This window comes from Scyliorhinus canicula, chromosome 4, assembly GCF_902713615.1.
Source record: "Scyliorhinus canicula chromosome 4, sScyCan1.1, whole genome shotgun sequence".
In the NCBI taxonomy this organism is placed as follows: Eukaryota; Metazoa; Chordata; class Chondrichthyes; order Carcharhiniformes; family Scyliorhinidae; genus Scyliorhinus; species Scyliorhinus canicula.
The window spans coordinates 20,105,970-20,120,928 of record NC_052149.1 but is presented as its reverse complement, the minus strand read 5'-3'; the positions used below and the strand labels follow the sequence as shown (position 1 = coordinate 20,120,928).

The window sequence follows — 14,959 nt, the reverse complement described above, 5'->3', positions numbered from 1 at the left end:
GCAGGTAGGGCATTCCACGGCCTCACCACTCTTTGCGTAAAAAACCCACCTCTGACCTCTGTCCTATATCTATTACCCCTCAATTTAAGGCTATGTCCCCTCGTGCTAGCCACCTCCATCCGCGGGAGAAGGCTCTCGCTGTCCACCCTATCTAACCCTCTGATCATTTTGTATGCCTCTATTAAGTTATGCTGCAGGTGGGCTGGCACAGGCCGGGTCCAAAAGAGACTGAATACATGGCTGTGTCCCCTTTTATCCCTCTAGGGTTTTGCGCTCTTTGGGGCGATCCTTAATCTTGGACCCAATAATTTGACAGGGCTTCGATCAATGCCTTTGAATTTGGCCAATAAAGGGGCGGGTGCCTTGGTGGCTGGGCGGGTCCTTATCAGTAGACCTTGGCAGTTGGGCTCTCTGAGTAAAGGGAGTGGCGCCGATCATTCTGTGGCTGGATGGGTTTCTTGAGTGCAGTCCTATTGTTCTGGGGAAATGGCCCATTAGAATGCAAACGAGCGCCGGTTTCGATCAGGTCTAGCTATTTGGGTTGCAAATACACACAAGCTCTGTATCTGTCTGAGTCCTGGGTTGGCCATAATTCCCATGGTCCTTTGCAGGTGGCCATCTCAGATGGCTACAGGAGTCATATTTGGGCCAAAGCAGATAAGGAGAGATTTTCTTCTTCAATGGACATTGGAAAACAAGATGAGATTTTGACAACAATCCAATAGTTTCATGGCCACTATTACTAATACTAGTTTTTTTATTCCAAGTTTACTTAATTAACTGAATTAAAGTTTCCCAGATTTCATGGTGATTTGAACTCATGACCCCAGATCATTATCTCGGCCTCCGGATTACTAGTCTGGTAACATAATCACTTGTGCCGCCATGTCCTGTTGTCCTGTAAATGTACCCCTTAATCTCTAGCTATAACAGCATCGGTCATGAACCTCTGGAAATAGGATGGTCAGACCGAGGGTAGCACGGTGGTGGTGGTTAGCACTGCTGCCTCATGGCACCGAGGTCCCAGGTTCGATCCTGGCTCAAGGTCACTGTTCGTGTGGAGTTTGCACATTCTCCCCGTGTTTGCGTAGGTTTCGCCCCCCCACATGCAAAAATGTGCAGGATAGGTGGATTGGCCATGCTAAATTGCTACTTAATTGGAAAAAATTAATTGGGTACTCTAAATTTATTTTTAAGAAAGGTTGGCCAGACACTTTCTCCACTGGCCTTTTCCCTGAAACCTGTTTGCATATTTAGCATTTACTCTACTCAAATGCATAACATTGCACTTTTCAAAACTAAGCAACATTTCCAAGCCATGGGTCCAATCTGTTAGCCCATCTCAATATTCTTGTGGTAGTTGAGCAGTCTAACTTTTCTACTCTTGCATATATAGATTTATCATCTACAAACTTGCAAATAGAACATAGAACATTACAACGCATTCTGTTGTACCTACAACTAGATCATTAATGAAAATAATAAATAGCAATTATCCTAATATCGATGTGATTGGTGAGAGGTCTCCAGCCAGATCCCAATTCATCTATAACCACTTTTTCCCACTGGGCTTTCAGCCAGTTTTCAACTCAGAGCAGTGGATTGCCATTATTACTCAAGACTTCAATCATATAGAGAAGCTTTTTATACATTACCTTATCCAAAGCTTGGTAATGTTTACCTAATTCGCAATCTTGATAACTTCTTCAAAAAATATAATCAAATTAGTAAAACAGGACCTCCTCTTCTGAGGTCATGCCTAATCATCCCTCAAGCATCTTCCTTATTACTGATGTCAAACTAATGGACTTTTAGGTAGCCAGAACTGTCTTATTCTCCTTTATTAAAGATAGGAAACACCACTGACATCAGTAACTAACTATGTTAGCCGTCTTCCAGTCCGGTCTTGGGGTGGGGGATAGTTTGGTGAGTGGCGCACCTGTTCCTCACTCTAGCCAATGGCTCACACAGCACCTTTTCTATTTCCTTGAGAATTGTTGGATGGATATTATTTTGATTAGCTGCCTTATATATTTTAAGGTTCCTAACTCTGTCGAAAACAATATTTTTTTCCTATTTTGTATTCTCAACACCATGAAATTCTGCTAGTTGAGCAACATCTTCAAGATCAAGACCAGTGCAAAGTACTAATTTAATATTTCTGTAATCCCAAGACATCTTTGTATCCTCAATGGCTCAATATGATAGTCTTCTGAAGCTTCACGTTACCAGAAACTCTTCTCTTATTATTACCACAGTTGTCCACAATCTTCTTTTCCATTAATCTTTTAGCTGATTTTAGTCACAATGTAGAAAATTCTTTGTATTATTTTACTTCCAGAACTTTCCATTTAAAGTAGTGGTGGTGCTGTCCTTCACTGCTGAAAGTTGAACAACGTCTGTGAAGTAATTTGTTGAATTATTTTGCTTCCATTATGTAACACGCTGCTAAGCATGGAAGCAATGTCATTTTTCTGAGAAAAAAAATCATGAAAACTGCATCATCCTTGAATGGGATATGTACTGTGTGAATAAAACATAATCGAAGCAAGGCCTTTCTTTTAAAAAAGACAAAGGACTACTTTAGTGAAATATGCTGAACGATCAACGCCAATCATATGCTTGAGATAGAGCTGTCATTGGAGTGGAGAAAGGAGAAGGCATGGAATTTTGAGGAATCATTGCTAAATTGTAGGTGGGCAATTAAATGTTTGTCAACAATACTTGAGGAAGTGCTGTCCAACTCCAGCAGCTATGAGGACAGGAGTCATTGAGTCAGCAGCACTCCAGTAAATATTTTCCTGGATGTTAATAAAGATATTCTTTTGTCATAGCCTCTGTAAGAAATTGGCAGACCACTGTTAACAGAAATGCCAGCACCTTGCAATGACCTTCCCATATACAATGGTGGAGGATTGAGGTGTTTAAAATAGTGTGAAGGGGTAGGGAATGGGGCATGTCTGATCTGGCTGTTCATTGTCCCTCAATGCATATTAACTAAAATTTGATTTGGCCTCCTCTCCTGCAGGCCTGCTCCCCCAACATCCACATGGGGAGCTGGCCCAAAATTGGCCACCAGTTATTATTTTTCGTGCAGCGTCGAGTTTCCTTCCACTTGACACCTGCCGTGCTGATTTGGGTGAAGTTTATTCCCATTCTTCCCGCTGGGCAGAAGCCCAAGTGTTTGCGAAGAAGAAGCGGGGGTGTTTTTTTTTCTCTGATACGCGTGTGAGTGAAAAGCCAGATCCTGCTCTCTCTCTCTCTCTCTCTCTCACCTGGTCAGGAAGCCGCCACCATTTCCATGCTTCCTGAAGCCCCAGCTGCCACTTTAAAAAATAACTGCCGAGAGTCGGCGTCCGCTGGCGCGCGGGGAGAGGGAGGGCGCTTCCATTGGCGGCCGGAGGGAGGGGGGGTTGGAAAGAGCTCACTTGGCGGCGGGGAGAGGGGGGGGAAGCAGAAAGGATTCCGCCTCCCGCACTCCAGAGAAGAAACCCATAACCTTCCCCCCCAAGAAAACAACAAACTACCCAACGCCCGTCCCGGTGCCCGGAGAGGAGGGCTTCCCGACGGCCGGCCCCCGGCGTCCCGACGCCCATTCTTTCCACACCATCATAACCACCACCCCCTTCCCCTCTCTCCTTCCCCCACCCCCCCTCCCGCCTTCAACCATCTCCGGGCACAATAGCGAGCAAAATGGCGGCGGTGCCTGGATGGATGGAGGACGAGCGCTGACAATAAAACCCGGCCCGCCGCTCCTCCGCGCACTCCCTTGTGCCAAAAAAAGAGAGAAAAGGTACGTCGCGTGTCGCAGTAATGTCACCGAGAGTGGCGGGGCTGATAATGGTGGAAGTGGTGGTGGTGATCGGTTGGAGTTTAGTCTTCTATTTTGTCTGCCATCCATTCCCTCCCCCTCCCCCCTCCAGCTCCTTGGCTGTTGGGTTGTGGTTTGGATCCAGCCAGCTCGACAGCGTGACAGGCAATTCAGGCGGGACGGCATGTCTCTGCTTCCATGTCTTCCTCTGCCACGCAACATGACATCTCCGACCAATTCTTGCCCCCCCCCCCCCCCCAAAAAAAAAAACCCTTGGTGTTATCATTCTATTTACCACCACCCCCAACGCCATCAATAAAAAAGTTGGATTGGACCTTTTATTCCCCCCCCCACCCATGTAATTTTTTTTTTAGCTTTGTGCAATTCTTTATTTTTATTTGGTTCTGTACTGCAACTCTGCACATACACACACTTAAAAGTGAACACTGGCATTGATTCGAAGCAAAATGGGGGAAAGCATGCCAGCAGTGTTGTAGGAATTGAGAGGAACTGCAATGCACTTCAAAACTGCTGCTGCCCCCAACATGGATTAGCTAGTCTTGAAATTTACCCTAATATTTAATCTGCATGGTGTTTGGTGGTTTTTGTCACCAAAGAATAGATCCAAGCCCAATGATATACAATACCACTAACCTTTGGATTCTTGTATGTAAGACAATTGAAGTTTTTAAAACATCCCATTATAGGTTAATGGCTGTTCAATGGGTTTATCTGGAGGATGTGGAGTATCATATGTTTTTAAGTCCTTACAATTGCTAAACAGCTGTAAATTTTGTGATCTCGCCATTTTCTTTTGGATGTGCTAAATCAGATGTAATTTATAATTCAGCCCTTGAAATGCACAGTGTTAAAAAGTTCACAACTGGTGCTAACTGGTTGTATGGCTGGCTGCAGTATTATGTAGTTTTCAAGTTTTATTCGTGATTATAGTGCATTGAATCAGAAACACAAAGGTGTGATACTTTTGTCTTGGTTAGCGAAAATGGGTAATGCATGCTGTTTTTTTACTTGTTTGGTCCAGAATGCATACATGTTAATGTTTCAAAATGATCTCAACAGTTTTTAGAGCAAACTTACATAATGTCTGTTTACACCCACCCATTGAACTGCCTTTGAAGTACAGTAACTCGTGTTGGCAAATGCAGCCTCCAGTTGTACAGAACCAGGTCCCACAAAATGAATGAATGACTGTTTAATTTATCTGATGATGGTTGAGGGAGAATTCTTGGCCATTCTGCATTGTATTGTGGAACAAGTTTAACCTGTCTTGGATCAGCAAAGGGTACATGGTTTGGTTTTCAATGTTTCATTTTATGTGCTTTGTCTGGTCTGATCTACTTGAATTTCACTTAATAGAGCAAGATTCTTCTTGTGGGTGAAGCCAGCTATGAATATTGCACTTGCTTGAAGTCATCACAGTTAAATTTGCCATATAGTACTTCAAATATTTGCAAGCAACGTTTGGCCAGGGAGTTGGGCAAATTCTAATTTCGAAGTCCCAAATTTAATTGGTTTCCAGTGTAGCTATTGGTTTGTAGCTATTTCAGTTAATATTTAGCTTAAATTCTAATCATGTCATTAAATGGGAGCTGGATTATTTTCATGAATATTGCACAGTTGTCAACATCTAATTAAACTTTACTGATTTGCTTAATGAGTATAGATAGCAAAGTTCTTGTTCATCCTTTGAGGTGAAAATGACGATGTGGGCTGTTTGGTCGGGCTCTGACAGCCAATGCAATGCTGGTCTGCACTTGGAAGGTTCTGCTGCAAATAGGATATTACAGACAATTGGGTTTTGGATGAGTTACTGACTTGGGATTTCCTCTTCTTGAGTTTTCTCTCTGCCTCTGAAATGCACATGCCTTTTAAGGAGCCCACACTTTTATTTTTAATTTGGTTGTGCTGGATGTAATGATACTGAGTTAGCTTCTCCCAGGACTCGAGTTGATATCAGAATTCCTCTAAGTGAGGCCATTAGACTATGCTTGGACAACGTCCTTGACTGCTATGAGAATGCACCCAGACTCAAGCCAGCCATAAGTATTCACTTTGGTAATTGACCAAAGTTGCAGAAACAAGGAATGCCCAAATTACTCAACTAAAAATTTATACAAGGACTTGAAGTTGTACATAATCTGTCAAAGTTGTATTGGTTTAGGCCGAATACAATAACCTGTAAAGATTCACATAAACATTCGCACCTTATACTGTGATGAAAAGGTATTCTGTGATATAAAGGACCATTCTTTCTAGTTCTTTATAATCAGAAGTTGTGAAGTCTTGTGAAGCTGATGTATGATACAAACCCTTTTTGCATAACGTGGGATAATTAAACTTCATTGGCTTTTGGATTTGATTTACTTGAAAGTAATGTTGGAAGAGGCATGCACCTATGCTTCATAAACACTGAATTCTCACTTCAATGTATGTCAAAGTATCGAAGCACAGAAACAAGCTATTTGGCCCATATTTGCATGGTGGCGTCTTGTGCAGGAACGTGTTATTGTGCCCATGGGGTAGATTTTTCTTTAATGGCTTGGATTTTGCCATTGCTGTTTGCTGTTATACTTGAAACTGACAGCAATTCCTGGAGTCTACATATGCATAGCTAAAGGCAAAAATCCAGCCTGAAGTTGCAATGATGAGAATTTGCCCTTTTTACAGTGTTAGTCTGGTTGTAAAAACCTTTGGAAAAGTTAAACAGTGAATGAGGCGTAACTGGATTTTTAGAAGCAATTTAGCATGGCCAATCCACCTAACCTGCACATCTTTTGGACTGTCGGAGGAAACCGGAGCACCCGGAGGAAACCCACGCAGTCACGGGGAGAATGTGCAAACTCCACAGTCACCCAAGGTCGGAACTGAACCCGAGTCCCTGATGTGAAGCAGCAGTACTAACCACTGTGCCGCTGTAACTGGATTTTTAATGATGTTGTAATTCTATAATTAATTTCTCTGGCCCTGAAACGTGTAACTTTATTCAGTTGCTCAAACATTTTCATTATAATGCCATAGTTTGAAAATAATTTTGTAAAAGTTTGTTTGTTATTTCAGCTTCTATCTTGTGTGCATGTCCCAACCATTTATTTTGCTCCCTGTAAAATTACATTAAACTGTAAAAGAAAATGGATAATGCCTTAGTTAAGGAAAACCCGGCGTGTATTTGTTCAGGGCACATTGTTTGTCTTGATTTGAACTTTTTGATGAGAGGTAGCAAAGAGTGTTGATGAGGGTAATGTGGTTGATGTGGTGTACATGGGCTTCCAAATGACATTTGATGAAGTGTCACATTGGCTTGCCAACAGAATTGAAGTTCATAGACTAACAGGGATGGTGGCAGCATGGGGTAGACGGAATTGGCAGTGACAGGAAACAGTGATGAGCATTTTCTTTTGGCCTGGAGGAAGGTATATAGTAGAGTTCCCAAGGGATTATTACTAGGCCCATTTCTTTTATTGATTTATATTAATGACATAGATTTGGGGGCACAATTTCAAAATTTGTAAATGATACAGCATTTGGCAGTATGAACTTTGAGGAGGATAATTATAGACTTCAAGAGAACATAGACAAGCTGATGGAATGGAAACACACAAGCTTAATAAAACTTAATGCTGGATAAAATGTAACGCTACGAAGTGTGAAGTCGTGGATTTTGGTAGGAAGAATGAGAGGCAATATGTAATACAGGGTTGATATGATCCTTGATCAAATCCCAAGTTATTGCGAAGATCTGCTAAAGGACAATAATATTTTGTTTAAAGTAGACAAATCTTGAGATTCATGACACTTTCTCATAGAATTTGAGACCTCTCCCTTTCTCCTTCCTGGGATTTCAATGATGCTCTGCGCCTGGTCACCTGACTTGGGTTTTCCACCTTTGTTCACTTTATGTGCAGGTGTGCAGAACTGCGCATGTGTAGCCCACTCCTGGTCTGCATGTGCAAAAGCTCCCAAGTACTTTGGGAGTTGACGTTTTCATCCTCTTGTTCTCAATTCCGAGGTAAATATAGTTTTCATAATGTGAAAGAATTCTGACGGAGCTGATGAAAGAGTACTGGGGATTTATGTGCAAAAATTATTGAAGTGTGGCAGGGCACTTTGAGAAAGTGGTTCAAAAGGCAGATTTTATAAATAGAGGCCGAGTCAAAAACAAGGAAACTACACTGAACCTTTATAAAATACTGGTTTAACCTCAACTGGAATATTGTGTCCGTCTGGCCACTTTACTTTAGGAAGGATATGAAAGCTTTAGCTATGGTGCAGAAAATTCTTATTGGAATGATCCCAAGGAAAAGGGTGTTCAGTTACATAAATTAGAGAAGTTGAGGTGTTCTCCTTCGAGGAGAGAAGGTTGAGGAGATTTGATAGCTATGCTCAAATCACAAGGGGCCTAGATAGAATAGATAGAGAGAAACTGTTCCCATTTGTGGACATGTTGAGCACCAGATGACACCAATAAACAGTGAATGGCAAAAGAGCCAATGGAGATATGAGGGAAATTCCCTTTTATACAGTAAGTAGTAAGTGTCTGGAATGCACTACCAGAGTGTGTAGTGAAGGTAGATTGAATCATAGGTTTCAAGAGGGAATTGGGTAAGCACCTGAAGGGGGAAAAGTATTTTGGGCTACAAGGGAAGGACAGGGGAGTGGGACTGGCAGAATTGCTCGAGCAGAGAGATAGCACAGCCTATTGTGTCTGTGCCATGTGATTCTATAGTAATTGGTGCATTGTACTTCTGATTTGCTCACTTTGAGAATTTACTCTTTATCTTGCTTAATAGCATCACTGTTGCTAGATGTGTGGGATCCCCTTGACTTGTCCAAGATTCCAACTAATGTTGAGAAGGAAAATCCATGCCACAGTGATCACTATATGATTGTGGGTAACTTTCTTCAAAGAGTATTATTGCAAGAGTACTAGAATATAAGAAAAGTCTTTTAACTGTTACAGAGCTTTGGTGGGACAGATCGGGAGTACAGTATGCACTTGGTCTTTGTATTTAAGGAAGGCTTTATTTGCATTCTGGTACAGCAAGGTTTACCATATTGGTTCCTGGATGCGAGGGTTGTCCTATGGTGAATGCTTGAATAAATTAGGCCTATACTTCCCGGATTTTAGAAGAATGAGAGGTGATCTCATTAAAACATGCACTAAAGGGTTTGCCAACGTAGATACATGGTTGTTTCCCCTGGGTGGGGACACTCTAACTTGGGGGCATACTGTCAGGATAATTTAGTACTGGGGTGAGGAGAAGATGTTATGAACTATACGCTTTATTAGCGTCTGATTCTACCTTCTCTTTGTGTAAATTGTAGTCTGTTTCCAGCCACATGAATAAGTGGGTTAGGGGGCTTGTGCTGAACATAATGGAAATATCATGCTAGCGTTGTTTCAAAGAGATGGTACTTGCTGATTTGCATGTTATTCATTAATAGAATTTAAAATTTTATACAATCTTTTGGAACTGTAGAACATAAAGGGAGTTGATCACTTTTTCTAATATTGTCTCTTGGCTTGAGTGACTTTTTTAAACCGAGACCAATGGCAGCACTCTCCTTTAATGTAAGAGGAAAATATTGTACATGTTACTTTTTGGGAATGTCAAAAGCCTTTTTAAAGGAAAAAAAATGTTTCTTTACCTTTATCAGAATGTCCTTATCGAACAATTTGTACCTGCTCTTACAATTATTAAACTTTGTGATCTTAATGGGATAGTCCTACTTAAGCATGAGTCCACCTCAACAGCAGATTTTTACATCATTATGAAGCTTAAATACCACAGGAAATTGGCTTATGTTTTAAATGGCTTAATGTGGTCGTTCGCCCTCCAATTTGGCCACCATCATGTTATTCTAAACCTGTTGACATCCTTCAATCTGCATAAGATGATGGACATGTAGTAAATCAAATCCACTGGGGATAAGGTAACTTCATATGATGCATCTTTGCTGATGACTGAAGAGACCAATGTGTGAAGGAGGTTCTGCCAAAGTCTAGCATGTAAAATGGCTATCGTGTGTCATTGTGGCTTGGTGTTACCTATTGCCAAACCGCGATAGCCACTGATCATTATGGTGGCACATGCTGGTCCACAGCTAATGTCCTCAGTTAGTGTGTCTCAAGCGTGAGAATAGATAGAAACATGAGAGCTGGATTAGGCCATTCTGCCCATTGAGTCTGCTCCGCCTTTCATTATGGTCATGACTGATTGTCCAACCTTTTCCCGCTCTCCCCCCCCCCCCCCCCCCCCCCCCCCCCCCCCCGCAATATCCTTTGATCCCTTTAGCTCCAAGAGCTATATCTTTTTTTTACAAATTTAGAGTACCCAATTATTTTTATCCAATTAAGGGGCAATTTAGCATGACCAATTCACCTACCCTGCACATCTTTGGGTTGTGGGGGTGAGACCTATGCAGTCATGGGGGAGAATGTGCAAACTCCACGTGGACAGTGACCCGGGGCTGGGATCGGCCCCGGGTCCTTGGCGCCGTGAGTTAGCAGTGCTAGCCACCGTGCCCACCTACAGGAGCTATATCTAACTCCTACTTGAAAACATTGCAATGTTTTGGCCTCAACTTCTTTCTGTGGTAAAGAATTTCACAGACTCATCACTCCCTGGATGAAGAAATTTCACATTTCAGTCCAAGATGGTTTACTTCATATCCTCAGACTGTGACCCCTGGTTCTGGACTCTCCCACCATTGGGAACATCCTTCCTGCCTAGTCTAGTCCTATTAGAACTTTATAGGTTTCCATGGAATTCCCCCCCCTCCCCCTTCCCCTCACTCTTCTATTCCAGCGAATACAATCCTAGCCTCATACGGAGGTCCTGCCATCCCAGAAATCAGTCTGGTAAACCTTCGCTGTATATAGCAAGAACCTCTCTCAGATAAGGAGATCAAAACAGTACACAATATTCCAGGTGTAGTCACCAAGACCCTGTATAATTGCAGCAAAACATCCCTGCCCCTGTTCGTGAACCCTTGCGCTATGAAGGGCAACATACCATTTGCTTTCTTTACCACCTGCTGCACCTGCATTTTTAGGGCCTTCATGCCAGGCATGCAAGCGTACTTGAAGCAGAGCTTTGGGCATCCAACTGGCCATTTGGTTCTGGCTACCTTCCCGTAACAGCCTCCCCAAACAGGCGCCGGAATGTGGCGACTAGGGGCTTTTCACAGTAACTTCATTGAAGCTTACTCGTGACAATAAGCGATTTTCATTTTCATTTCATTCAGAAAATCTTTTTGGTGGAAGTTGGTTGCATACCTGTGAATGTGCCTGAGCTCATGAAGGTGCCTCTGCTTGATGAATGTCAACATATTTGGAGATTAGCATTTGAGAGGACTACCACATTTGTGATTTTGACCTTTGATGAAATACCCAGCAACAGCGAAGTTGAATGTTGTTGAACTTTTTAAAAAATAAATTTAGAATACCCAATTATTTTTTTTCCAATTAAGGGGCAATTTAGCGTGGCCAATCCACCTACCCTACAGATCTTTGGGTTGTGCGGATGAGACCCACGCAAACACAGGGAGAATGTGCAAACTGCACATGGGCAGTGACCCTGGCCGGGATCGAACCCGTGCCCTCAGCGCTGTCAGGCAGCAGTGCTAGCCACTGTGCCACCTTGCCGCCCAGTTCATCTTCTTTCTTGATAGCTGTACATCGTCCATGTTTCACAGCCATTTTTTTTAATAAATAATTTTTATTCAAATTTTCACATTTTCACAAAAAAGAAAACAGTAACAGAAAAATCTAAGAACAAAAAGAACAACCCCCCCTATATACAAAAGAGAAACAATAAATAAACGCCCGTCGTTGGCAAAGATTCAACCCAAAACTAAAACTAACATGTTTCACAGCCATAAAATGAAGTGCTGAGAACACAGCTTTATACACCATCATCTTGATTCGAAGAGTCAGCTTGATATTATTCCATGCACACTTTGAGTTGGCCAAAGGTGGCTGCTTTCCCTTATGTGTGTATTGAGATCTGCCTCAAGAGTTAGGTTGTCTGTCATCGTGGACTGAAGGTAGCATAATTTTCAAACCTCTTTTAACGGGGTGTTATGTTTTGTGATTGGGGTGGAGATATGACACCCTGTCCTATAACCACAGCTTTTTTGACATTTATAGTTTAAGGATGAACAGGTTAGCGGCATGGAAAAGACAATCCATAGACCATAGAATCCTTACGGTGCAGAAGGAGGCCATTCAGCCCATTGTGTCTGCACCAATTCTCTGAAAGAGCACTCTACCTAGGCCCATGTCCCTACCCTATCCCCATAAGCCCACCTAACCGCGAAGGGGCAATTTAGCATGGCCAATCCACCAAAGTGGACATCTTTGGACTTTGACCATGGATCTTTGGACCATTAGTCTTTGTAGGTGTATTTGCGTGTACATGTCGCGATGTCATGAGCAGCATAGAGGAGTTCCGTGAAATACAATTTCTGCAGTATCCTGTACTTGCCTGCTGAAAGGTGTTTGCCTAGCACAGAAAAATAAATTAACCTTGACAGGCAGACGACATTCAGTCCCGACTGGGAAGTCAACTGTGTTTTTTCATGATGAATTGTCGAGGTTGGAAAGTGAAGCTAAGTGTAAAAATCAGATCACCTAGAACATAGAACATAGAACAGTACAGCACAGAACAGGCCCTTTGGCCCTCAATGTTGTGCCGAGCCATGATCACCCCACTCAAACCCACGTATCCACCCTATACCCATAACCCAACAACCCCCCCCCCCCTTACTTTTATTAGGACACTACGGGCAATTTAGCATGGCCAATCCACCTAACCCGCACATCTTTGGACTGTGGGAGGAAACCGGAACACCCGGAGGAAACCCACGCACACAGGGGGAGGACGTGCAGACTCCACACAGACAGTGACCCAGCCGGGAATCGAACCTGGGACCCTGGAGCTGTGAAGCATTTATGCTAACCACCATGCTACCCTGCTGCCCCACAGTTACCTCTGATCTTATTGAATGGCGGAGCAGGTTCAAAGTGCTGTATGACCAACTCTCGCTCCTATTTAAAAAAAATATATAAATTTAGAATACTTAATTCATTTTTTCCAATTAAGGGGCAATTTAGCGTGGTCAATTCACCTACCCTGCCCATCTTTGGGTTGTGGGGGTGAAACCCATGCAAACATGGGGAAAATGTGCAAACTCCACACGGACAGTGACAGAGCAAGAATCAAACCTGGGATCTCGGTGCTGTAAGGCAGCAGGGCTAACCTACTACGCCACCATGCTGCCCTCGCTCCTATTTCTTATATTAATATGAACCTTCAATAGCTCAGTCACACAGTACTGATTCTTCTAGATGTTAAACTGTCAGTGGGCATCACCATTTCAAAGAATGCAGCAACCTAGAGGATGGGCATTGAAAAATTAGCCTTCTACACAGTACTACACTAATGTAAGTGAGTCAGAGGCAGAAAACATCAAAGGAAAGGAAATCTCAAGTCAGCAGCTCATCCAAACTTTAATTGTGTAATAATCTTTATTATTGTCACAAGTTGGGTTACATTAACACTGCAATGAAGTTACTGTGAAAATCCCTTAGTCGCCACACTCCAGCATCTGCACGGGTACACTGAGGGAGAATTCAGAATGTCCAATTCCCCTAACAGCACATCTTTCGGGACTGGTGGGAAGAAACCTGAGCACCTGGAGGAAACCCACGCGGACACAGGGAGAACGTGCAGACTCCGCAGACAGTGATCCAAGCCGGGAATTGAACCCAGAACCTGGTGCTGTGAAGCAACAGTGCTAACCATTGTGCTACCATGCCGCCCGTGTGCAGCATCCTATTCAGTTTACAGAAACGTCCGGGGACAGGTTGGCCTTAACAGCCATCCATGTACCCAACGGAAGGAACTCTAACAAATGCCTGAGAAGGTGGTGGCAGATTCGGTTGTGGCTCTCAAAAGGCTGTTGGATAATTATCTGAAGAGAAACCGAATTGTCAGGCAAAGGCAACAGGAAAGCGGGGTTGGTCGTTTGGAGAGCTGGTACAGACACAATGGGCCAAATCGTGTAAGTAAAGTCGCCATAGTCCCAGATGACCATTGGCTGCTTTCCCCTTTGAGGGGAGAGTTGGCTGGTGGTATTTTAACCTGAGGATCACCAGACCTCCCAAGGGGACAAGGTTGAGAAGATGGAGCCTTCATGAAAGACCTCAGTCGGTACAATAATTAACCCGCGCTCTTAGCCTCGCTCTGCATCACAAACTAGCTGTCCATCCAACTGAGTTAAACTGGACCCAAAGGTGGACATGGCCTTGGACAGCAAGCCCACCCATGCCAGTACTTAAAAGCTGTTGGATGCCAGTTGGATCAGGATGCTGAAGAGAAAAAGTTAACAATCCTGACCTGTCAATTAATGCTCAATTGAGTGTAAAATGGTAGTGGACCTGTCTGAGTCGGCAGGGGTGTGTTCCCCACCAACTCTCAGGATGGCAAGCGCTCTGCTCAGGCCATTTTTCTGTTTCTCTGTACAGATGATGCCAGACCTGCTGAATATGGCCAGCACTTTTTATGTCAGATTGCTTTTATACTACGTTTAGAAACCTGCGAATTGACAGGATTGGCTAAATCTATTTGCTGGGATAGGCGGCATGGTAGCGCAGTGGTTAGCACTGTTGCTTCACATAGTCAGGGTCCAAAGTTCAATTCCCAGCTTGGATCACCGGAGTCAGCATGTTCTCCCTGTGTCTGCGTGGGTTTCCTCCGGGTGCTCCGGTTTCCTCCCACAAGCCCAGAAAGACGTGCTATTGGGCAATTTAGACATTCTGAATTCTCCCTCTGTGTACCCGAACAGGTGCCGGAATGTGGCGACTCGGGGCTTTTCACGTTAACCTCATTGCAGTCATAATGTAAGCCTACTTGTGACAATAAAGATTATTATTATTGCAGTGTTAATGTAACCTTACTTGTGACACTAATAAAGATTATTATTATTGCAGTGGCTATTGACAAGGGCATAGTACTACATACCTTTAATCCTGTATTCTATTTTCCCCCCTCGTTGATGTTTCTTCTGACTATCTGTTTTCACACACACACACACACACACACACACACACACACACACACACAC

At 43.2% G+C, this 14,959-nt stretch overlaps 1 protein-coding gene across 2 annotated transcripts in view; it reads left to right on the top strand.

Moving 5' to 3' along the window:
- Window positions 1-3,636: 3,636 nt before the first annotated feature.
- znf644b (zinc finger protein 644b) overlaps window positions 3,637-14,959 on the top strand; it is a 152,236-nt gene continuing 140,913 nt past the window's right edge. Inside the window, exon 1 of one of the 2 annotated variants that reach the window (XM_038793803.1) lies at window positions 3,637-3,793. Coding sequence is in view for 1 of the 2 variants with exons in the window: in XM_038793802.1 (XP_038649730.1) it covers window positions 3,711-3,793 (83 nt within the window). In the remaining variant the exon portion in view is untranslated. The remainder of the gene's footprint in view (window positions 3,794-14,959) is intronic. The other variant, XM_038793802.1, reaches the window with a different exon arrangement.